This window comes from Acinonyx jubatus, chromosome A2 (assembly GCF_027475565.1).
Source record: "Acinonyx jubatus isolate Ajub_Pintada_27869175 chromosome A2, VMU_Ajub_asm_v1.0, whole genome shotgun sequence".
Taxonomy (NCBI): domain Eukaryota; kingdom Metazoa; phylum Chordata; class Mammalia; order Carnivora; family Felidae; genus Acinonyx; species Acinonyx jubatus.
The window spans coordinates 104,247,183-104,268,712 of NC_069383.1; the positions used below are offsets into that span (position 1 = coordinate 104,247,183).

The 21,530-nt window shown below is 57.9% G+C and overlaps 1 protein-coding gene across 1 annotated transcript in view; it reads left to right on the top strand.

Annotated features, from left to right (window-relative positions):
* Nucleotides 1-21,530, top strand: part of PKD1L1 (polycystin 1 like 1, transient receptor potential channel interacting) — a 129,800-nt gene that overhangs the window by 34,895 nt on the left and 73,375 nt on the right. The window contains exons 9-20 of the mRNA XM_053218734.1: nucleotides 1,892-2,011; nucleotides 2,433-2,601; nucleotides 3,337-3,576; nucleotides 4,135-4,267; nucleotides 6,344-6,550; nucleotides 10,084-10,265; nucleotides 12,592-12,813; nucleotides 14,882-15,042; nucleotides 16,280-16,612; nucleotides 16,825-16,890; nucleotides 18,709-18,885; nucleotides 20,034-20,111. Coding sequence (XP_053074709.1) covers nucleotides 1,892-2,011; nucleotides 2,433-2,601; nucleotides 3,337-3,576; nucleotides 4,135-4,267; nucleotides 6,344-6,550; nucleotides 10,084-10,265; nucleotides 12,592-12,813; nucleotides 14,882-15,042; nucleotides 16,280-16,612; nucleotides 16,825-16,890; nucleotides 18,709-18,885; nucleotides 20,034-20,111 — 2,088 coding nt within the window. The remainder of the gene's footprint in view (nucleotides 1-1,891; nucleotides 2,012-2,432; nucleotides 2,602-3,336; nucleotides 3,577-4,134; nucleotides 4,268-6,343; nucleotides 6,551-10,083; nucleotides 10,266-12,591; nucleotides 12,814-14,881; nucleotides 15,043-16,279; nucleotides 16,613-16,824; nucleotides 16,891-18,708; nucleotides 18,886-20,033; nucleotides 20,112-21,530) is intronic.

A 21,530-nucleotide genomic window follows, 5' to 3' on the forward strand; every position in this document is an offset into this window, starting at 1 on the left:
ACCTCCCGCCCTCCACTCTGGACGCGGCGAGCCTCTGTGCTGGCGTTGTACGGTGCGGGGCATAGCCATTCCCCATCCAGACACGCGCTCCTGCCTCACCGCGCCTCGCTCAGCAAGCACTGATTGCACAGTACTGTGCTCTGAGGGGCGCGTCCAGAGTCCTTGTCTCAGGATTCACAGTCTAGTAAACACATGGAGGTCTGCGTCTGAAAAACAGGAGCCAGGACATGGAGCTGCGTCCCCAAGGGCACGGCCAGGGCCTGGGAGGTTTCGGGAGGGATCGTGTGCACCTGCAGGGTAAGCAGTCCACGATGGGCCTTGAGGAGTGGGTCTGCCGCGAGGTAACGGGTGCGGGGAGAGCATTTGGGGCTGACAACGTGGCAGTGAGTCCGCGCACAGAGAGGAGGCCCGACGGGTGCTGCAGGTGGCTGAATGCTCACAGGGTGCCAGGCACTCTTCTCCCTCTTCGCTCACATCAGGCCCACAGCCGCCGGCGGGGGCTCCCTTGGCGCTCAGTGTTGTAAGGGACCCGGCTTGGAGGCCGGTGGAGTGGGAGTGGAGGATCCCAGCCAGATATCAGCAACACGTGGGAAGAAGAGTCGTGGGCGAGTGTGGGCACCCGTCGGAGATACTCCCTCAGGGGATGGAATTAGGGGTTATGTTTCCCGGAAGCAGGGAAAAGGAGAGGCCAGCAAGGACGTGTCCGGACGACACTCATGGGATCTTACACACCGACCGCACCCTCTCTATACACTTAGCCCCGTGAGTGCCTCTCTGTCCAGGATGTCACAAAACACAGGGAGGAGGCATTTTAGTCTGTGCCCTTGGGGTCTGCACTGGGAGTTGGGATCGGGAGACCCGGCACAGATGGACCACCCGAATAGTCTCGTGCAGATTCGTACGTTGTGGTTCCTCTTTCCAGCTGGTGATTGTGTCCTGGTCAGAACTGAGTTGTAGGTGTGGTCAGTGAGATGCTGTCACTCTTAGACATGAGATATTTATTTTTCAGAAATTCTAAAACACTGGGGCACCTGGGTGGCTCAGTCAGTTGAACGTCCGACTTCGGCTCTGGTCATGACCTCACGGTTCACGAGTTTGAGCCCCGTGTTGGGCTCGCTGCTGTCCATGCAGAGCCTGGAGCCCGTTTCAGATTCTGTGTCTCCTCTCTCTCTGCCCCCACCCTGCTCACGCTCTGCCTCTCAAAAATAAATAGACATTAAAAAAATATTCTAGAGCATTGATGAAGAACAAAATACTCACTGCACGTTACCATTGTTATAAAAGAGGATTTTGTCTCCGTGAAGAGAAGAGCTGCACAGAGCACCAGTCCCTGAGAACAAAGACCCGTCTCCTCTCCTCCTGTCCCAGCAGACCAGTGTGCCCAGACACGATGGTCCTGCTCTGGACCCTGACACCATGGGGGGTGCCTGCCCTCCCGGTACACGCACACACGCGTGTGTGCATATATGTGTACGTGTGTGCACACGTATCATGTGTGTGCAGCCCTTTGCATTGCGTGTCCGAGGGGTTAAAAGCTTGCCCCCGCCTGACCCTGTTAGGAGCCCTTGTGAAGTAAGACACTCCTTGGTGCGCACCGGGGAGGCCCTTTAAAGACGAGGCCATCCAGCAAAGGAATTAACAGTTACTGCCACGCCAGGCAGTTCCTGGGGGAGAAGAGAAAACACAGGATTCCCGCGAAAAACATTCTGTGACGGGTTCACGTTCCGCAGGCTTGTCTGATTCCAAACCTCGGGCTTCAGAATTTTGAAATCCACTGGGATTCAGAGAGAGAGAGTAAAAAATGGAAACTGGGGACCATCTGTTGCTTGAGACAGAGGAGTGGATTTTTAAGATCGTCACCACGTTTTCTGTTTTGTGTTTTCCCGCGTAGGCACTGTCGTCACACATCGTTTTCCAACTGGGCCCTCGTGGAACGTGTCCTTCACTTCTCGGACACGAGTGGGCGGCGGCCAGGCGTGGAAACCCGTGACTGTTCGGTTCCAGATGCAGCGTATGTTCCCTTTCTTATTCGAGACTTGTCAGAGTCAGTCGGGATCACCGAGGGCCCTGGGCAATGCCAGTGTCTGCGATTAGCTCTGCTGAGATTTTCTTTTGCCCTTGAACTAGCTCTGTTTCCCTGTAGTTTGTTGTAGGGCTTTCTAGAAACCACCCACCGCGAGGCTTCAGCCTGAAGGTACAGGGTGGGTTATGGTGCAGAATCCTCTGGGAGCCCCTGACCCCGTACCAGATGCTTTCCAGGAGATTTCACAGGGAATCGGCCCTGTCACTTTAGGACTTTGCTGGCCTTTGCACTGGGGCCGCCTGTGTGTCAGCGGGCTCAGGATCCTGCCTTCCCGCCCTACCGTGTGGGAGGTGAGGAGGCTGGGGTCCCTGAATGGCCCGAAGCATCCGTACCTCCCTCACGTACACAGCCGTCTCTGTCTACACTAACGGAACCGTGTTTGCCACCGACACCGACATCACCTTTCTGGCTGTGACCAAGGAGACGGTCCCCCTGGAGTTCCTGTGGTATTTCGGAGAAGGCCCACCCGTGAGGACAACTTCCAGGAGCATTAGGAAAAGACTCCGCATCCCCCAGTGGTCAGTCAATGGGCATCACGAGGGGTGGCTGCTGGCAGTGTGGCCGTAGCTCAGTGTACAGATCTCCCCGCCACGACCTTGAGCTACATTCACACTTAGTGCCGCTGGTGCGTCCGCGAATGGGACTTCAAACGTACATTTGTTTATTTTTTCATTTTTAAACTTTGATTTCTTTAAGTGTATTTATTTTGGGAGAGAGTGTGAGCGGGAGAGGGGCAGAGACAGAGAGAGAGAGCAAGAGCGAGAGAGAGAATTCTAAGCAGGCTCTGAGCTGTCAGCACAGAGCCCGATTCAGGGCTCAATCCCATGAGCTGTGAGATCATGACCTGAGCCGAAGTCAGAGGCTTGGACGCTGAACTGTCTGGGCCCCCAGGCGCCCCTCAAATGTGAATTTAAAGAAGAGGCTCCTTCCTTCCCGCTTGCACCAGGGGCATGTGTGGGGCTTTGGAACCAAACTTTCCTGGGTTCAGATCCCATCTCCCCCACCTGGGTAAATTCCCCCTCCAAGGAGGGGTCCCAGTGCTTGGCCCTCCCCCCTCCCACTCTGGAGGTGACTGACCTAATGACTGAGGGGTGGCGTCCCAGTAAGTGGGAAAGCCCTGTGGAGGACCGTGCCCACCCCCACCTTTCTCGGGCAGTGAGGCGGGGTTCTCTGCCCCTGACCTGTTCCTGTCTCCCCCTGCCCTACCTGCCCCCTCCTCGGTCCCCGCCTCCCCCCCCCCCCCCCGCCCCCAGGTACAGCGTGACGGTGCAGGCTTCCAGCAGGCTGGGCAGGGTGGCCTCGGAGCCCCACCGCATCAGGGCGCAGAGGAGAATCGTCGCCAATCGGCTCGCGTCCCCGTCCTCGGCTCTGCTCAACACCAGCGTGACCTTTGAGTGCAGACTCAACTTTGGCAGCGACGTCGCTTTCCTGTGGGACTTTGGGGACGGCGCCGTGGGCCCGGGGGGCAGCTCTGCCAGCCACAGCTACAGCAGGTGAGGGTCTCAGGCGCAGGCAGGGCTCTGCACGCGGCGGCCAGCACATAAGGGTCTCCTAACCAACCCCGCAGCGCATGCCGTTGGCAGATACTGAAGAGTGACATGTAAACCCAGCTGCTCCCCGGGAGCTCCTGGTCTGGGGACGGCAGGAGGAAGATGGACGTTCTCAGCCCCAGGAGGCACGGAGAGGGCAGTTGGACGAGGGGTGGGGGCCCGACGCGGGTAGAAGGGGCTCGGAAGACTGCGAAGGGCCTCTCTGTCATCCTGAGGCGCTTGGGCTGTGTCCTTTCATTCGGTATTTATTGAGCACCCACTGTTTACCTGGTGTGAGGCATTCTGGAGATCCACGCACAGCTAGGCCTGCCTGGGGAGGTGGACGTGCCCACGGGAAGCCTCGTTCAAGGTTAGGAGTGGACGAGGTGCGGGCCACCCGGGTCTGGGTCTGAGCCTCCCGGCTCGGAGTCCTACACTCACTCCCATGGAGGGTGTCCCGGAGGAGGAGGGACAGACGGACGGGCTCAGTCTCTTCATTCCTGTGCGTTGTGGCCCTTCCAGGGAAGGGGAGTTTACCGTCCAGGTCCTCGCCTTCAACGATGTCAGCACCGCCTCCCTGAGAAAGCAACTTTTCGTCGTGCGTGAGCCCTGCCAGCCGCCCCCGGTGAAGAACATGGGGCCGGGCAAGGTGCAGGTAGGGCTGGGCTGGAACGACGGCACTTGGGGCAGTAAAGGGAGGCTCTGTGCAACTGGCCCTCCGTGCCGGATGCGAGGCGGCGCTTCTGAGGGCCTCTGAGTGCCCAGAGCCAGGCCCAGGGGTCCTCCTTCCGGGCTGATTGGGCCTTCATTCTCCCCTCTTCCTCTGGTGCTCAGAGCCGCTGGCTCTGAGAAGCTTTCCAGAAATTGCTGGTGCAAAGCACGGAAGTGTTGTCAGGAGAAGGGGATGTTCGGGTACACACGGTGTCAGCCAGCCCTTTCCTGAGCGCCTACTACGGGTTAGGAAAAGTAGGGCCACTTTTTATTCCTTTTGTTCCTTTGAGGCCTCTCGTGTGGAACGGATTTCCCCTTTCAGGGCAGAAGTGTCCAGTGACACACGGAGTGAAAGCCTGGGACTTGGCTGCATTTGCCCGAATGTGTCCCGTGGTTTTCTGGCATGAGAGGCCGTTGATGGGCTGCTGACCAGGGTCTTGGGTTGGGGACCTCCTACCCCAGATGAGGCAGTGGGGATCGGGGGGTGCACAGTCCCTCGGGCAAGGCCCGGGTGGTTCCTGGCCATGTGAGCCCTACGGGACAGTGACAGTCTCTTACAAGTGAGACCCATGCCCCCATGAGGCCAGCATGTGCCTATAAGGTCATCAGTCTGCACGGGCAGTGGGCTCTCTGGGTCAGGGAGATGGACAGAAGGTCAGGGGGGACCCCTAACATGGCCATTAGGAGCATGGGTCCCCCTGGAATCAGGGGAGAGGGGTCTGCGCTTAAATCCTGACTCTGCTCTTGGGTTGAGCCACCAAATGGGGGTTTTCCCTGGTTAAACAAGGTCGAGTTGACTCCACGCCATGTGGCTCAAACTGTGTGTTGGCTGTGTGATCTGGGGTTCTCTTCTTTTTTTGTTTTCTAAGTAAGCTCTACACCCAGTGAGGGCTCGAACTCACGACCCTGAGATCAAGAGTGGCACATTCTACTGACTGAGCCAGCCAGGCACCTCCTGGGGTGGTTTTCCACAAAAAAGAGTACTCAAGTTTTTTTCATTTTTAAAATAAAACAATATTGACGAGTCTGTTTTTTCTTCATAGTTTTTTTGTCTCATACACATTTTCTGAGAGTGTAAAGAAAAACGGGAAATCATCTGAAATGCATCAGGAGAATGCCACTGTCACTGGACACACTTAACGTCAAAAGTCACATTCCAATTTTAATAAATACCAGTTTCTTTCTTTTTAAATTTGTTTTAGAGAGAGACAGAGTGTACACACGTGGGGGAGGGGCAGAGAGGGAGAGAGGGAGAGAGAGAATCCCAAGCAGGCCCCTCACTGTCAGTGCAGAGCCTGACGCGGGGCTCGAACTCACGAGCAGTGAGATCATGACCTGGGCTAAGATGAGAAAACAGACGCTTAACCCACTGAGCCACCAGGTACTCCTAATATTTCTTGATTTTTAACGATACTGGGGCGCCTGGGGGGCTCAGTGGTTAAGTGTCTGACTTCAGCTCAGGCCTTGATCTCGCAGTTCGTGGGTTCGAGCCCCGTGCCCGGCTCTGTGCTGACAGCTTGGAGCTCGGAGCCTGGAGCCTGCTTCAGATTCTGTGCCTCCCTCTCTCTCTGTCCCTGTGTCTCTCTCAAAAATAAACATAAAAAGGTTTTAAACAATACTAACTTCCGTGTATTTTACCCATGTGTTTCTTTTCTATGTGGATATCTTTTTGAAACTATATTTGACTGTTCAGAAGTTTAAATTTCTATGGAATCAGATCTATTCACCTTTTCCCTTTCATATTTTCCCATTAATCTTATGCTTAGAAGGATTTTTCCTCTCATGGGTATATAAGCATAAACATTCACGTATTCTTTCTTGTTTTTGTATATTGACTCGTGATTTTGTCTGCAGGAAGAATGTGTATTTGTTTCAGTGTTTTGTATTCCAGCTGTAAGGGGCCCACCCTGTGATTATGCAAGAGGGTCACTGGTGCCCGATGTTGAGAGTAAGTTTTGATGCTTCTCTGTGGCATCAGGCATAATGGACCTTTCGAGACCCTTTTCTCTTTAACCTGCAGGTATGGAGATCTCAGCCCGTGAACCTGGGTGTGACATTCGAGTCTGCGATCCTCTGTGACATCTCCCAAGGCCTCTCCTACACCTGGACCTTCTGGAACTCCGAGGGGGCACGGGTGCCCCTGCCCCCTGCTGTCAGCACTCACGGGCAGACCCTCACTGTCCCCGGCTACTTCCTGCAGCCCGGGAACTACACCGCGCTTGCCAAGGTGGGTGACCAGCCAGCGTGCTTTCCACCAGCCTCTGAACAGGACCCCCGCCCCTGTTACCCCAGCCTGCTCTGTCCAAGAAAAAGAGGGCTGTCACAACAGGTGTGGCTGGGATCTCGAGAAGTGCTTGATTCCTTTAACACATTTTATGTCCAAATGCAGACAGAGTAATCGTGAAAATCTCCTTGTTTAGCAAAAGCTTCCTGTGTACCTGCTTTGACCATGTCACCGAGGTAGTCCCGGGATGTTAAAGGTGTATTTGTGTCATCAAGGGGCCCGCTGCCTGGGAAGGGAGGGCATGTTAGTCAGAGAGCAGGGCCACCAGGGCACCCTGGTGACCAGGCTGGTGCTGACATTTGCTGCGTTTGGCTGGAAAAATGGTGACAGTAGGTCGTGGTCTCTTCTAGGAGAGTTGGCTTCATGGGGCACAGGACGTGGGAGGCAGCAGCCGGGGCCAAGACCCTGAAGGAAACTAGGGCTCGTGAGGGGGCACAGGCTGTCAGGGCAAGTGGGGAATAGACCTGGTGAAGGGTCTGGGGTCTGCCTGGCAGGTGTAAAGGCTGGACTGGAGACCACCGGTGCCGCCCCAGCTCCACAGGGAGGGGCTTTGTTCCTTCTTCTGGGACATGAGGGCCTGCCCTATGCGTGGGGACCAATGTGGGTCCCTCAGGTCCCTGGAGACGCCAGCACACACACTGGGAGCAGTGACATGTGCTTGCATGTCTCAGCAGCATTGCACCGCGATCAGGGTTTCCAGATGCTTCCTTGCCATATCTGTGCTCATTCCACCGTGCCCTGGACCCCTCCCCAAGGGCCGGGTGACAGCCACAGTAGCACCATTGCAGACGAAGGCCACAGGAAAGGTCAGAGGCAGCGGAGTGGGAACCACACTTTACTTCAGAAGTATTAATTAGGGAAGAGTTGGGAGTAGACTGAAGGATGGGACTTCACTACTGAATACTCTCTGGAACGTTCCATCACTCTGGAGCGCTCTAATGGTGAACTCAGAGGCAATGGGAGGCTGAAATGGCACAGTGGCCTTGGGCAGAAAGGCAGAACAGGTGACTGCAGGTGGGTTTACGGCCAGTCACCTACCCTCGTGATTACTCGCACAAGTGAAATGGAAAACGCAAAGGTCAAGACCGAGTGCATGGAGTACAGTGAGACTGCTCCCCATTTCCCTCAGGAGAGCAGAGTGTCCATTTGGGACACTTTCTGAGCAGCGAGGACAGGAGCAGGAAGGAGGAGCCCCAGCAGGCAGCCCTTGTGTTTTGGGAATGGAACAGGTGAAGGAGCCTGAAAACGAGACAAGGTTTGGTATGTCTATAATAAGCATCATAAGGATCTGTTAATTTTTAAATAGTAGAAATGTTTTATTAGTAATACTCCCTGTTTTTAAATGTTTATTTTTGAGAGAGAGAGAGAGGCAGGGCACAAGTAGGGGAGGGCAGAGAGAGAGGGAGACACAAAATCCAAAGCAGGCTCCAGGCTCTGAGCTGTCAGCACAGAGCCTGATATGGGGCTTAATCCCATGAGCCGTGAGATCATGACCTGAGCCAAAGTGGGATGCTTAACTGACTGAGCCACCCAGGTGCCCCAGTTATTATTTTATTTTTTTAATGTTTTAATGTTTGTTTATTTTTGAGAGACAGAGCACAAGCAGGGGAGGGGGCAGAGAGAGAGAGGGAGACACAGAATCTGAAACAGGCTGCAGGCTCTGAGCTGTCAGCACAGAGCCCGACGCGGGGCTTGAACTCATGAACTGAACCATGAGATCATGACCTGAGCCAAAGTCAACTCAACTGACTGAGCCACCCAAGGCACCCCCATTATATTCTTGAAATCACTTGTTCCTGAAATGGTCTATATTTTTTCTTGGTTTGACGTGGCTTAAAATCTTTACTGTCCGTCATCACATTGACAAGACCAAGCAGGCGTTCCTGTTCTGTTACCAGTCTTGGGGGTCTCCTTGTCACTGAGGTTCTTGGGGAGTGACTGCCAGAAGGGCAGGTTTCAGCTGGACAGACGTGGCCCAGAGCAGACCCAGTGCGGTCATGGTGTGGACCGTATGACCAGCCTAACCACCCCGTGTTCCAGCTGGGCACGAATGGGGTGGAGGACAGTTCCCAAGACAGGCGGTCTGGCCCCCTGCCCGGAGGCCTGGCACGGATGCCCATCTCCCTGTGGTGTGGCTCCGAACCCTGCAGATTACAAGTACCATTGTCGTGGTTAGAAACAGTCATTCATGCAGAGGCTGGTTCATACTGTGTAAGGTCACGAGTCAGTGCTCTGTGACCTGGCAAAAAGAGAAGTGGACAGGGCCGTGTGGCCATGGGTTTCCTCTCCATCCTGCAGCTCTGAGCTAGCGCGTGCCATTGGATAAGGTGCACAGAGATGGGCATCGAAATGATTGATGAGGCCCAGTGCTGGTAGCTTCATGCATCCAGCGCTTGAGAGTCCCTTTTCCCCGAGATCCGGACAGTGGGGTCACAGGTGCCCTCACCTGCCCACGTGGGAAGGGTCAAGGTTGCGGTCCACGCCTCGGAGCTCAATGGCTCCGCTGGTTGACACACTCCCTCATCAGCCATGTCGTTGGCGTTGAGTGGGCTACGGATGTGTCTTTGTCCGAGTCGTGGCGACCCGACTTGAGAAGATGCTTTTGCCGGGATCCGAGCTCGTGTCATCACTTCGCCTTCGGGGGCCACTCCCTCAGATGTCCAGACCTCCTGCCGTCACTGTCCTGACAGGTTCCCCCACCCTGCACGCCCCGTCTCTGGACGTTCCTGTTGGCTTCTGGGGCGGGAGGAGCTGGGCAGGCAGATTGGAGTGTGATCAGAGACGGTGGATCGCCCTCAGGCCCGCTCTCGGGAGAACTGCCAGCAGGGACCGTGGGTACGTTTTTGGAGAAAGTCACGGAGGACCCAGCCAGGACCCGTGAAAAGAGCAGCGGGTGTTAGGCTCTATTTGGTTTTCAAGCTGCATCACACTTCTAAGAGAACCCTTGCAAATGCCTTCTTCATAAACTGTTCCATATTCCTGAGTTGAAGAGTATTTGTCTCAAAGTTCATTTACTTACTTCAAGAGCATCGATCACATGGGGGTAGAAATGTAGTTTGAAGGAAGTTGCCAGTGCCGTCCAAGACCACGGACAGACGGACAGACTCCCTGTCTGTGGAGTAGGTTTGGCATCTGGACTGAGTGGACGGGGCCATGTTACTGACGGTGTTGCTCTGTCCCCAGACCTAGGAGTCCCAGCTCCGTGTGCCCTCCAGATGTGGTGAGCGAATGCCCCCATCCTCACCGGCTTCAGCCACTCTGCTTCCACGGGGCACATAGTAGGCTGTTTGCCTGGCGAAGGTGACTGGCTGGGGTTGGAAATAACGGACCCTCTCAGTGCAGCGCTCGGAGCCGCTGTTGGAGCCAACGGCACATTGAGAGGCTCCAGTTTCCTTCCAGAGTCAGAGGAGCGTCCACCCCGGAGGGTGTCCTGCCCGGTCCCCCGGGTGATGCCCCCTTGTCGGCGGTGTTCCCAGGTTCAGGTGGAAGGCAGCGTCGTGCACAGCAGCTACCGTGTGGGGGTGGAGGTGCGAGCCCGGGCCCCCGTGAGCGTCATCTCCGAGGGCACGCACCTGTTCATCTCCAGAGCCCCCTCGTTCATCGTCGTCCTCAGGGGATCCCAGTCCTATGACCCAGACAGTCCTGGGGCCGTTCTCAGGTGAGCCGGGGGGCTGTGTGACCATCTGGGCTGGGCACAGCCTCCCCCCCTCCCCCCACCCATCGCCTTCTCCAAACCCAGGCCCAGAAACGTTGGGAGAGGTGGCCGTAAATCCTGCCTCGTCATTCAAACGACTTAAGTGCCTCCACTCTTGTTAGTTGAACTGACGTTTCACTCGGGATCATAACGTAAGGGATTTGGGGAAGGCATGGAACTAAACACGTGAGCAGCTTTGTAAGTTGGTGTTTTGGAAAATGGAAGTTGAAATACTGCCTCAATCCGTTCCGGCTGCTATAACAAACCATCCCGGCCTGCATCGTCCATAAACCACACGTTTCCTTCTGTCTCCTCTGGGCGCTGGAAGGCCAGGACCCGGGTGCCAACTGGCTCTGTGCCCAGGGGGGGACCTGCTTCCTCATTCAGAGCTGGTGCTCTCACTGTGTCCTCACAGGGTTGAAGGGGTCCAGGGCTCCCTGGGGACCATGTTATAGGAGCACCAGTCTTTTCGTGAGCTCCCCCCCTCCCCCCCGCTTCGTGATCTAATCCTCTCCTGAGGCCCTGCTCACACCTCACACAAACAGTCCATCCTTAGCAAATAAGTTATTTCGTTACTAAAGTTCTTGCTTTGGTGTTCGGGGAGCTTGATCTCGGAGTCTCGCGCATCCCTTAATGTTAGAGGCCCTGGCTCAGGCCTGGTGCGCTTGACCGTCCACACACCTTCCCTGGTGGCCTCACCCAGTTTCCTGATGTGGACACCGTCTGCACCCCGCTCCCCCTGAGCTGCACCCTCCATGGACACCGTCCGTGCAGCCCCCACCCAGACCACCGTTGGACTCCCGGCTGGCTGTGTCCTCGCCCGTCGGGCCCTCTGCGGCCTTCCCGTCTGCTGATGGAAGGCCCTTCCTGTTATCGAGGCCGAAGCCTTCAGCGGCCGCGGCTGCTCTTCTCCCCCTTCGTGGCCGGTCTGTCAGGAAGACTCGCTGGCCCCGTCCTCCGTGAGGGCCGCATCCGGCTTCCTCCCACGGGGCATCCTCACCGGTGCCGGCTGTCCCCTGCCCACCGTCAGGCCCTGCTTCTTGGAGCAGCTGGACGCAGCTTGCAAAGCCCTGCCCCAAAGTCTGCAGCACTGCCCGAGCGCTCCCCGTGCCCCAGGCCTATGGCCACCTGTCCCCCGAGTCCTCTTCCTGCTCCGTGCTCCCCCCCCCCCCCTGCCCTCAGCACCAGGGCGGTGGGAGTGCCTCCCGCATCTTCCCTCAGCTGACTCCTGGACCGTCCCCACCCCACTTCCTTCCGTCTGTGCTCAGACAGCACATTCCCGGGGGGCTTCTGAGGGCCCCATCTGAAGCAACGACGGTCCCATCCCGACTCTGTGCCTTGTCCCCGTGACATCGGATATCCGCTCACCGGCTGTCACTGTCAGCAGTCTGTTCCCTCTGGAACGGTCCCTCCAGAAGGGCAGGGCTGCGGTTTGGCATATCCCCTGTGCCTGGCGCCCAGCAGGGCCTCAGTGAGTGTTCGTGAATAACCAGCGTAGACATTTGCTGCGTGCAAGTGTGGGCTTTGGCGGAAGCCAGAGGCGGCCCCTCAACTTGCTGGTGATGTGTACGCACTCTGGACAAAGCACACAGCTGGCTGCGTACCTCCTGCACCGTGGCCTCAGGAGACAGTGGGGTCTTGGTCACGCTGTGCCCTCCCGACAGCCCCACGTGGCACCCAGAAGCAAGGGCTCAGTGTGTGTGTTTGCTGAGACGGGCTGAGTCTCCCCCTGGGAACGGAGATTGTTCCCGCCGAGCTCTGGGGAGGGTCGCTCCCACAAGGGCCTGAGCTGGACAGGCTCTGGATACAGGGAGGGTTAGGACAGGTGTCCTGGTCCAGCTTACCTGCAGCCAAGAGAGGGAAGTGACCTTGAAGGGATGAGCAGGAGTGCAGATTTGGGGTGCTACGGTGGGGGGGGGGTCCCTGCGGCTGCAGGGCCGGCACCTCCCTGGGGGGCGCTGCTTGTCTCCATGTGTCCCAGCCCCCTCCCCTCCCCCGCTGGCAGGACCTGCCCCAGGCAGGGGTTGGGGCTGTCTTCCTGACTGTCGCAAGTACAGAGGACTGAGCATGCCTGGTGCTCATGTCCTGGCCCAGGAAGCCGGGTGGGTACCTGGCGGTATTGCTCCCACTTTGGACACCCCACCCTCCCTGCCTCAGAGCGTAAGCGCAACCTCACAGCTCCCTGCCCAGCTGCTCCCCTGGGGCCCCGGGAAAGCCCACTGAGTGACCCCGGGGTGGTCACCTGACAGGCCAGAGGAGGTGCGTTCAGCCCCACGGTGGCGTCCCGCAGGTATCACTGGAAGTGCACCGCGGCCAGCGCCCCTGGGCACCCCTGCTTCTCTGCCTCCTCCCCACGCAGCCTGGACGCCGGGGCTCCCACCCTTTCCTTTCCTGCGGACTCTCTGAGCGACAGCTATGACCAGTTTCTTGTGACACTGATGGTGTCCAGCGGTGGCCGGAACTCTTCAGAGGCACAGGTGTTCCTGTCCCCTCGCCCCAACTCGGCACTCAGGTGCGTCCTGTCCTGTGCTCCCTGCACTGCAGATCCAATGGGTGCACCCTTCCATGCTCTGCCCTATGGGTGTGGGAGCCACTACATGCGGGAGCTGGGCCCACAGGAGAAAGGGGCTGACCAGGGAGGGCTGGGGGAATCCGCGGTCCTCTGGCCCCAGGGCAGAGCCTTTTGGGCACATGCTGGCAGCTGGGGGCTCCAAGCGGGAGGGCTCCTGTGTCTGGGGCCTAAGGCCAAGCCTGGAAGGGGCTAAGGCATCTCAGGGCCTCTGCCCAGGGCCTTCTAGGCGTCGCCGAGCTGGGCCAGATGGCAGCGTGGAGGTGGTGCAGGTGGAAGGAGCAGAGAAATACTATGACCACAGAGGCCAGACTAGCACCTGAGTGAGGGCCCCACTCAGCGCCAGCACCATGCAGGTTGGCATGCCCTGCCGCTGCTTCAGACTTCCCCTGGGGAGCTAGGTCCCGAGGAGCGGGCTGGGGGCAAGCGGGACGTCCGCAAGGACTCAGGCGAGCGGGACCGCTTCCGTACATGGACCCTGCAACGGGTCTAGGCAGTTGCCATCGTCATGTTGAAAACACATGTAGTTAGAAGTGTGGGTAGCTGGTTCTGGAAGGCTTCCTGGAGGAGGAAGCAAATTGGCCGTGCCTGGCAGGACCAATGCAAAGGAGAGGACATGAGCTGTGGTACCAAGGTCAGGCAGACCACCGTGATGGAGCCCCGCCGCCCCCCAGGGGTTCAGGTTTGAAGCCATGAGAAACAAGTCTCAGCAGACGGAGTGGACACTTCTCCAAGGTCCATACAGACCCAGACTGCCTGCATCGGTTTAGTCGTGATGTGTGTTAAAGGTGAAGGAATGGGGGTGCCCTGCTGGCTCAGTCAGTGGAGCATGTGACTCTTGATCTCTGGGTCGTGAGTTCAAGCCCCACACTGGGTGTGGAGCCTACTTAAAAAAAATTTTTTTTTAAGTGAAGGAATGCCAGTACAGGGCTACAAGCCTTGGGCCATCATTTAAATAATTATACTAATAAGTTAGGCCCTTTTTAAAAAAATACAATGTACCATATAATCCTGCTACTCATAAGATAAAGAATTTATTTGAAGATACTCACCATGTTCTAAAGGTGGATGTCTGTCAGTCCTGTCAGGCATTATCTGGGTCCCTGTGGACCCTGTCTCTGCGAGGTCTGGGGCCAGACGGGCCTCCCGTGTCTGGCCCGTCCCTACCCAACAGGCACACGCACGTGGTGCATGGAGAGAGACGTGACCACTTACATGCAGACACACGTACGTGCACACATAGGGACAGCCCGGCCTGAGGCCCCTCGAGGAGCCTGCGTGGCCCCGTGTGCTGTGCTCCCTCCACCCGGACCTCCTGTGCTGGGGGGGCCGCGGTCTGACACGGGGGGAACACCTGCACCGCACACATGCTCGGGGAGTTTGCGGGGGGGGGGGGGGGTGTCTCTCTACCTTGGCCTGCCGAGGCCCCCGAGTCCCGCAGGACAGAAACCCGTCGAATCAGGCCCGCGGCGGCAAACCCTGACCACCCATACCGCCTAAGGAACTGCGTTCCTCAGGGCATGTGTTGGCGAGTGCTGGTCAGCAAAGGAGCCTGGGGAAGGAATTCGGGGGGCCGCGGGGCTGCAGGCCTGAGAGATTGTGTGGGGCCCAGCAGACTGCAGGGAGCAAGGCTAAGGGCATGGATGCAGTGTCCCCTGGAGGACCCGAGGCCGTGTGAGAATGCAGAATGTCCTCGGCCACTGGGGGCGGAGCCCCAAGGTGAAGAGAACGCTCAGGGGGCGTCCCTCCTGCGGAGAGAGTGGCCAGAGCGCCATCCTGGCTCTGTCCCGAGCTGTGTGACCTGGAGGGATTGCACACCCTCTCAGTGAGCTCAATGTGTTTGCCTCCTGAGATCTGGCCCGCGTGGGTAGAGCTGGGTGAGGGCTCGGCCACCCCAGAGGTGCTCAGTCACGTTGGCCATGACACAGACACCCTCTTAACGTGGCTGAACAAGACCACAGAAGCACCCAGTCCTTTCCCTAAAACCTCCAACCCGGTCTGCACGTCACAGATTCGTCCACATCTCCTGGGTCAACTTTAGAGACGTCTTTGTTAACTGGAACGAGGAACTTTGTCTTCAGGCTGAGTGTGAAGTCTGTGGCCAAGTGTCCGGGCTGTCCTACTCCTGGGACCTCTTCCTGGTCAACGCAACAGAAGGGACTAGTGTGGAAGGTGAGGTCGCTGCCCCTTCGTGTGTTAAGCGGGGCAGGACGCGGGGATTCACAGATCGCTAATGGCGTGCAGACTCTGCCTCCTCTGGGCCGGCGTCCCTGGTCCTGCCTGTCGCTGACCGTGTCCCCCAGCCCCTCTCCTTTATGCCCTTGGGGATGCCTCGCCCCCGTCCCTCCCAGGTCCCGCCGTCATTGGGGCCAGGTCTCGCCCCAGCTCTGCTCCCTGTGCCCAGAGGGGCTTCTCCAAGACCTGGCTCTCTTGGGTGGGGAAGGTGGGTCCAGGCGCTGCAAGGATGGTGGTGAGGGTACGTGGGATCCCGGGAGAACACGCCCACTCTGGGGTGGGCGGTGGCCTGCGGGTGCCGTGGCCGCTGGGTTTGAACCACAAGGGACATGGGTTCCCACCGGTGGTGTCTGTGATCAGAGAGATGGTGGCGAATGGCAAACAGAAGGGCTTTTATTTCTGAGCTGCGCGTGGCTGTTCCTATGACAGAAGCTTGTGCCAAGCCCTCAGAAACCCACACTTAACTTCTTTTGGATCCGTTTGGTGGGGCCGCACGCAGCTTCCCTACACGGAGCTCGGAGCCCGGCTGCCCTCACAGCTGGAGGGACACGGAGACTCGGGCAATGTGCACTTCTTCACAGCGGAGCTGTTCCCACACCCCGAGATAGTTGAGCGTTTCTGAGGCAAAGCCCGTGGGGAACGCACTAGAGGAACCTGGGGCACAGACCCCGGTAGTTGATCTTGCAGCAGAGCCAGGGATTATCCCTTGTCTTTGTTGTCACAGAATCTTGCTGTGTCACGGCAGCACTTAAAAGCTGGCCACCGTGACACATCGTCTTTTACGTCTTCAGAAATTTTTCTTTGTTTGGCGTTCGTCCTTTCTTGTAAATTATCCTAGCACTTGTTAGAACTGTGACCCGAGACGCTGACAGGTGAGCGAGGGTTGGGAGAGAGTCCACGTGGCCTCATTGTCTCGAACATGCGTGGACGACCCGTGCCAGGCGGGGCCCCGAGGGGGACACGTGGACAAATTGGTGGCCTGCTTCCATGCGTCTGCTTCTCAGGGGCCGGACTACCTGCCTCCGGTGAAAACCAGGCTCCGCGAATTTTCTCATACGTGTCCTTTTCAGATTTGCATCGGGTCTGTTACAACAGCACGTGATGTAATCTGTAAACCTTGAACCGCATAGCTTTTCTGCTACAGATTTCTGACACTGTCCTGTGTTTGTTCAAGTTCCCTTTTGTAGGACGGTGGGGCTGCTGGGCTCTGCCGGGCTGGGGGCCGTTTCCAGGCCACCAGAGTCCAGTCCACCGTCCACGGAGCCGAGCTGGCCGGAGTGCCACACAACGGGAGCGCCGTTCTCACAGGAGCCGCCACAGACCCGGGGCCAGCCCGGCCTTTCAGCCGCGGGGAAACCCTCCTCAGGGCCCATGGTCAGCCGACACTGGGTTCCTGCCACGGGTGATGCTGCGGCCCTGGGAGTGACTCCCCAGGACCAGGGCTCTCCAGGACCCAGCTCCCCTGGAGGAAGTTCGCCCTCCCAGGGACTGTCCCCTTCCCCCTCTGGTAAGTGCCACAGTCCCCTCATATTCGGGGCCGGGCCCAGACTCCACTGTCTCCTCCACTGTGGTGGTGACGCGGTAACACCCACAAGGACAGGATGTGGACTCTAGAAACACACTGGGGCGGCCCACATGCTGCGTCAGGAGGGTGGGTATTAATTTCAGGAGAGTCTTATGGCTTTAAATGACACGTTATGGTTTTCTCCTCTCGTGTAGATTTTGAAGCCTATTACGGCAATATCCAAGAAGCAGAGCTGTCCAGAGGGAGACAGCCCGCTGACTGTGAGTCCGTGCTTCTCCCTCTTTCTGGGGTTCCTTGGGTCCCTGTGTCCCCTCGGGTCTAACCTCTGAAATCGAGAATTGCCCCCCGCCCCATGGCATCACGACCACCAAGAGCTCCCAGAGACAAAGAAGGAAAAAGCCCCGATTCCTCTGCATGGCACCGTCTCCCCCAAATCCTTATTTCCAGCTCACCTACTTCTCTTCGGGCTCCCTGCGCTTCCAAAAGCCCCAGGGCCATGGGGGGTACTGCCCCTGTCCCACACCTCAGTCCCCAGAGCGTCATCTGCCAAAAACACCTCCCTTTGCGCCTTCCCCACTTGTCATCTTGGAGCGCTTCCTCCTTTCCGGTCAGCCTCCGTTCCCTTCCTCCGGGACGGTCCCACCTTCTTACCTTGTATCACCCCCGCTCCTGTGACAGCCCAGCAGACTCCTCACTGCGCCTGAAGCAGGTGCGCGAGGTGCTCGCACCTGTCTCCTTGTGTGTCCTGCTCTAGTCTAGCTCTTCAGGGGAGCTTCCCTGGCAAGTGCAAACCCATGTGCCAGATGATCACAGTGCCTGGCACACCGGCACACAGTGAGTATGTTCTCAGATGGAGAGATGCACGATCACTGGAGGATTGGTCGTCTGTGGGCAGGATGGCCAGACAGTCATTGGAGGACGTGTCTGTGGGCAGGACGGCCGGACGGTCAGTGGACGACGTGTCTGTGGGCAGGACGGCCGGACGGTCGGGGGACGACGTGTCTGTGAGCAGGACGGCCAGACGGTCGGGGGACGACGTGACTGTGGGCAGGACGGCCGGACGGTCGGGGGACGACGTGACTGTGGGCAGGACGGCCGGACGGTCGGGGGACGACGTGACTGTGGGCAGGACGGCCGGACGGTCGGGGGACGACGTGTCTGTGGGCAGGACGGCCGGACGGTCGGGGGACGACGTGTCTGTGGGCAGGACGGCCGGACGGTCGGGGGACGACGTGTCTGTGGGCAGGACGGCCAGACGGTCAGGGGATGACGTGACTGTGGGCAGGATGGTCAGACGGTCAGTGGACGACGTGTCTGGGCAGGACAGCCAGATGGTCAGCGGACGACGTGTCTGTGTCCCACCACCCCAGGCACCTGGACCACGCGGGAGCCCTTGCTCTTTCTCTGCCTCTGTCCCTGCCGCCTGCCCTCATTCACCATGTGACACAGCTGGAGACCTCTCAGGGCCACAGCATAGTCCCCCCTCCCCCCACCAGTCCTCAATGTCTTCCCACCACATGCTGGGCCTCCCACCAGAGTGCCCTGGCACTTTCTGCCTCATTTCCCTGCCTTTCCCTTTGTCACCCCCTCCAGCCACATCTCCAACCTTCCAGGAGTGTTAACTTGGTCCCTGTCTGTGCCTTGCCCACCCGGGCCCTCCCGGACCATGGCCCAGCAGCTCTAAGACAGCCCCTTCTCGGAGGGGCCCCTCTCGTTCCTCTGACTCCTCTCTCCCTCTCCTCCCTCCCAGGCTCTGCATTGTCTTGTTGCCTCAGGGCCTTACAGTACTGAGGGGGGCAGGGGAGCAAGGGGGCAGGGTCCTCCTGCGCCCTGACCTGCCCGGGCAGCTCCAGGAGGCAGGGCCCCTGTCACTCTGGTTAGCGGCTCTGCCCCAGTCCAGCACCCGGCCTGGTGCACAGAGGGTCTGATGAACGCGAGAGGCGGGTGGAAGGGACGGAACGTGCCATCGCAGCACGAACCCACGTCATTCAGGAGGACGCACAGCAGAACAGGTACTGATGAAGGCTGTCAGACTGTCATTACGGCCTGTCCCTTACTGTGTCGGCTTGTCTTCCCAGGGCCCAACCCCAGCCTCCCAGGATCAGATCCGAGTTCCAGTGCCAACAGGGACCGTGGTGACGGGGACAACCTGCTGGGCCCCTTGCCCCCCACAGCTGCTGCTGGTCCCCCTCTCATGGTTGACTGGCCCAAGTCCCCGGTGGGCCGCACACTCTTCCACAGATACACCGCCTCCGGTACGGCGCGTGTCTACACAAATGGGAATTGGCAGCTGGTCCAGAAGGGTTTGCTCGCCAGCCCCTTTCTTCTGCCACATTTCCTTTCCACACAGAAGTATTTGGGGTCATTGAGCCTTTTCTCCTTGTATGTGTCCCTCTGGGGACGGCAGACGGGGCCCCATTTACGGGCAGACTTGGCCCCCGTAGCCCCAGGAGCCCTGTCTGCACATGGAACAGCCTGTGCCAGGCCGAGGCCGCGACCTCCACAGGGAGGACGATCACCCCACGGAGTGGGCGTGGTGGCCCCGCTCTGTGACACACTGGCTCCACTCAGAGCTGGCTTGAGGCCTCTTGTGGGGAAGCCTGGGGCCACGTCTACCTCACTGCCGTCACACGGCTGCCTCCTCCCCTCTGCCCCCGCCCCCCGCCATGGTTCCCTGTGGAGACCACCAGCCTGTATTTTGGGTCCCTCCTGCCTTCAGAGTCAGCCCCTGCCCCCCAGGGAAGGGACCCAGTCCCCAGGGGACAGCGGTCACACCCAGGTTTCAGAAATGGTTTACAGGGTTCCTGCAAGATATAAAAATCGCTTTGAAGTATCTTCTTTTTAAAATATTTATTTATTTATTTATTTATTTATTTATTTATTTATTTAGGAGAGACAGGACAGGGGAGGGACAGAGAGAGAGTGCAGGGGAGGGGCAGAGAGAGGAGGGCAGCAGAGACACAGGACTCCATCTCACAAAGTGAGAACGAATGACCTGAGTGGAAATCAGGAGTCGGACACTTAACCGACGGAGCCCCGCAGGCTCCCCTGCTTTGAAATTTCTTCATCACCCCCACGGACAGACTGAATGTGCAAACTAGCCGGCTTGGAGACTGGACCTAATGCTACCGGTGCAGAGTGAGCTCTCACCAGCGTCGTCTTTCCCTCGGAGCCTAGTGTGACCCTGGGCCCACCCCCAGCACCCCCACTCAGGGTCACTGCTGTCGGGCAGGGGACGCTGGAGGAGAGATTTCAGCTCCGTAAAGAGGGCGGGTGACGAGCATCTGGGGGCATTGCAGGGAGGAGCCTGCTGCACCCCTGCCTATGGAGGTGCAGGGTGTCTGCCCGCTCCCCTGCCTTCAGAGCTTTCCCGTGACGGCTTCCATGTGCCCCTTCTCCGCAGGTATCACGGGACAGACTGTGACAATCAAGCCATTCGCACTGAGCCCTGGGAAGACCTACGTCCTGCAAGCCTCTGTGGGTATGTTACGCTGTCAGCTGGACCCGGTCGGGGGGATGATGAGGGGTTTCATTACATTCATGTTTTTTCTGGAAATTTCAGCCACTTCAGAGTCTCCCGAGCTCTTGTCCCGGGTGTCCTGACCCTCCCTCCATCCCCACAGTCACTCACTGCTCATTGTTGCCTCCTTGTGTGTTTCTGATCCTTAAAGGATCAGGTGGGTGTTTAGGTCACAGTAAAGGCTGAGGTGTTTGCCTTAAAAACACACACACACACACACACACACACACACAGAAAACTACATATGTATTTATTTTATTTTGTCCAAGACAAGTGCATTAGCTGCTTCTTTCCCTGCAAATTGGTCGATAACTCCTCCACATATTTAAAACCCAACGAGGTAGCATTTCTGTTGTTCTGTGGACACCGTTTGTTGAATACATGACATGTTTACCCCGCGTCCTGTTCCGTGTCCCTTCTGGCCTTCCCGTGACTCAATCTGACATCTGACTTTGGGGTCATTTTTGGACATTCTGCCCCATTTCTAGAGAGTTGTTGTGGGTTTTTTTTGAAATTTATTTATTTTGAGAGAGAGAGCACGTGCAAATGGGGGAGGAGCAGAGGGAGAGGGGGAGAGAGGATCCCAAGCAGGCCCAGCACTGTCAGCATAGAGCCCAATGTGGGGCTCAAACTCACAAGCTGTAAATTCACGACCTGTGAGATCCCAACCTGAGTGGAGATCAGGAGTCCGACGCTCAACCGACTGAGCCTCCCAGGCGCCCCCTAGAGGTCTTTAGTTCCATAGAAGAAGCACAGAGGTTCTGACGGTTTACACGTAGGGATGGGTTTGGGTCGGTACCCACACTTTTGGGCTCGTGGACACCCTGGTGCGTTTCCAGTGTTGTATTCTGCATTGGCTTCCTTTCTCCTGGGCGTGTAGCACGAGGCTGACTTCCCTGTGAGACCCCTTGGTAGGGCCGGCAGGGTCCCTGGGCTTCATTCTTGTTCCCCCTGTCTCTGTTGATATCGTTGCAAAGGTCGTCCTGCCCCTTCCATGGGCGTTCAGAGACTAAACCCCAGGTGCCTGTGTTTGGTACAAGAGAAGCATTTCCCTGTGTTTTCCCAAATACCACAGAGCCAACCATTGGCTAGCCCTCCCTCCCTTTGCTGCTGACATTTGTCCAAATGATGAGCCTTAGGGCCATTTTCACAGGTGGGTCACACTCCTTCTGGGGGGAAGAGACTCAGCCTCTGTGCAAGAGGCCCAGCTCGTCCCGGCTCACCTCGCTGTGCCGCCCCGGCAGCCACACTGGCCCCTGGGCTCCCGCCCACACCAGGCCGGGCCGTGGCCCCCAGCTGACTTCCACGGTCCACGTGACCCTGGAGCGGGATGGTAAACGAGGTTATCTCCAGTGCGGCACCTACTGTTAGGATGATGGT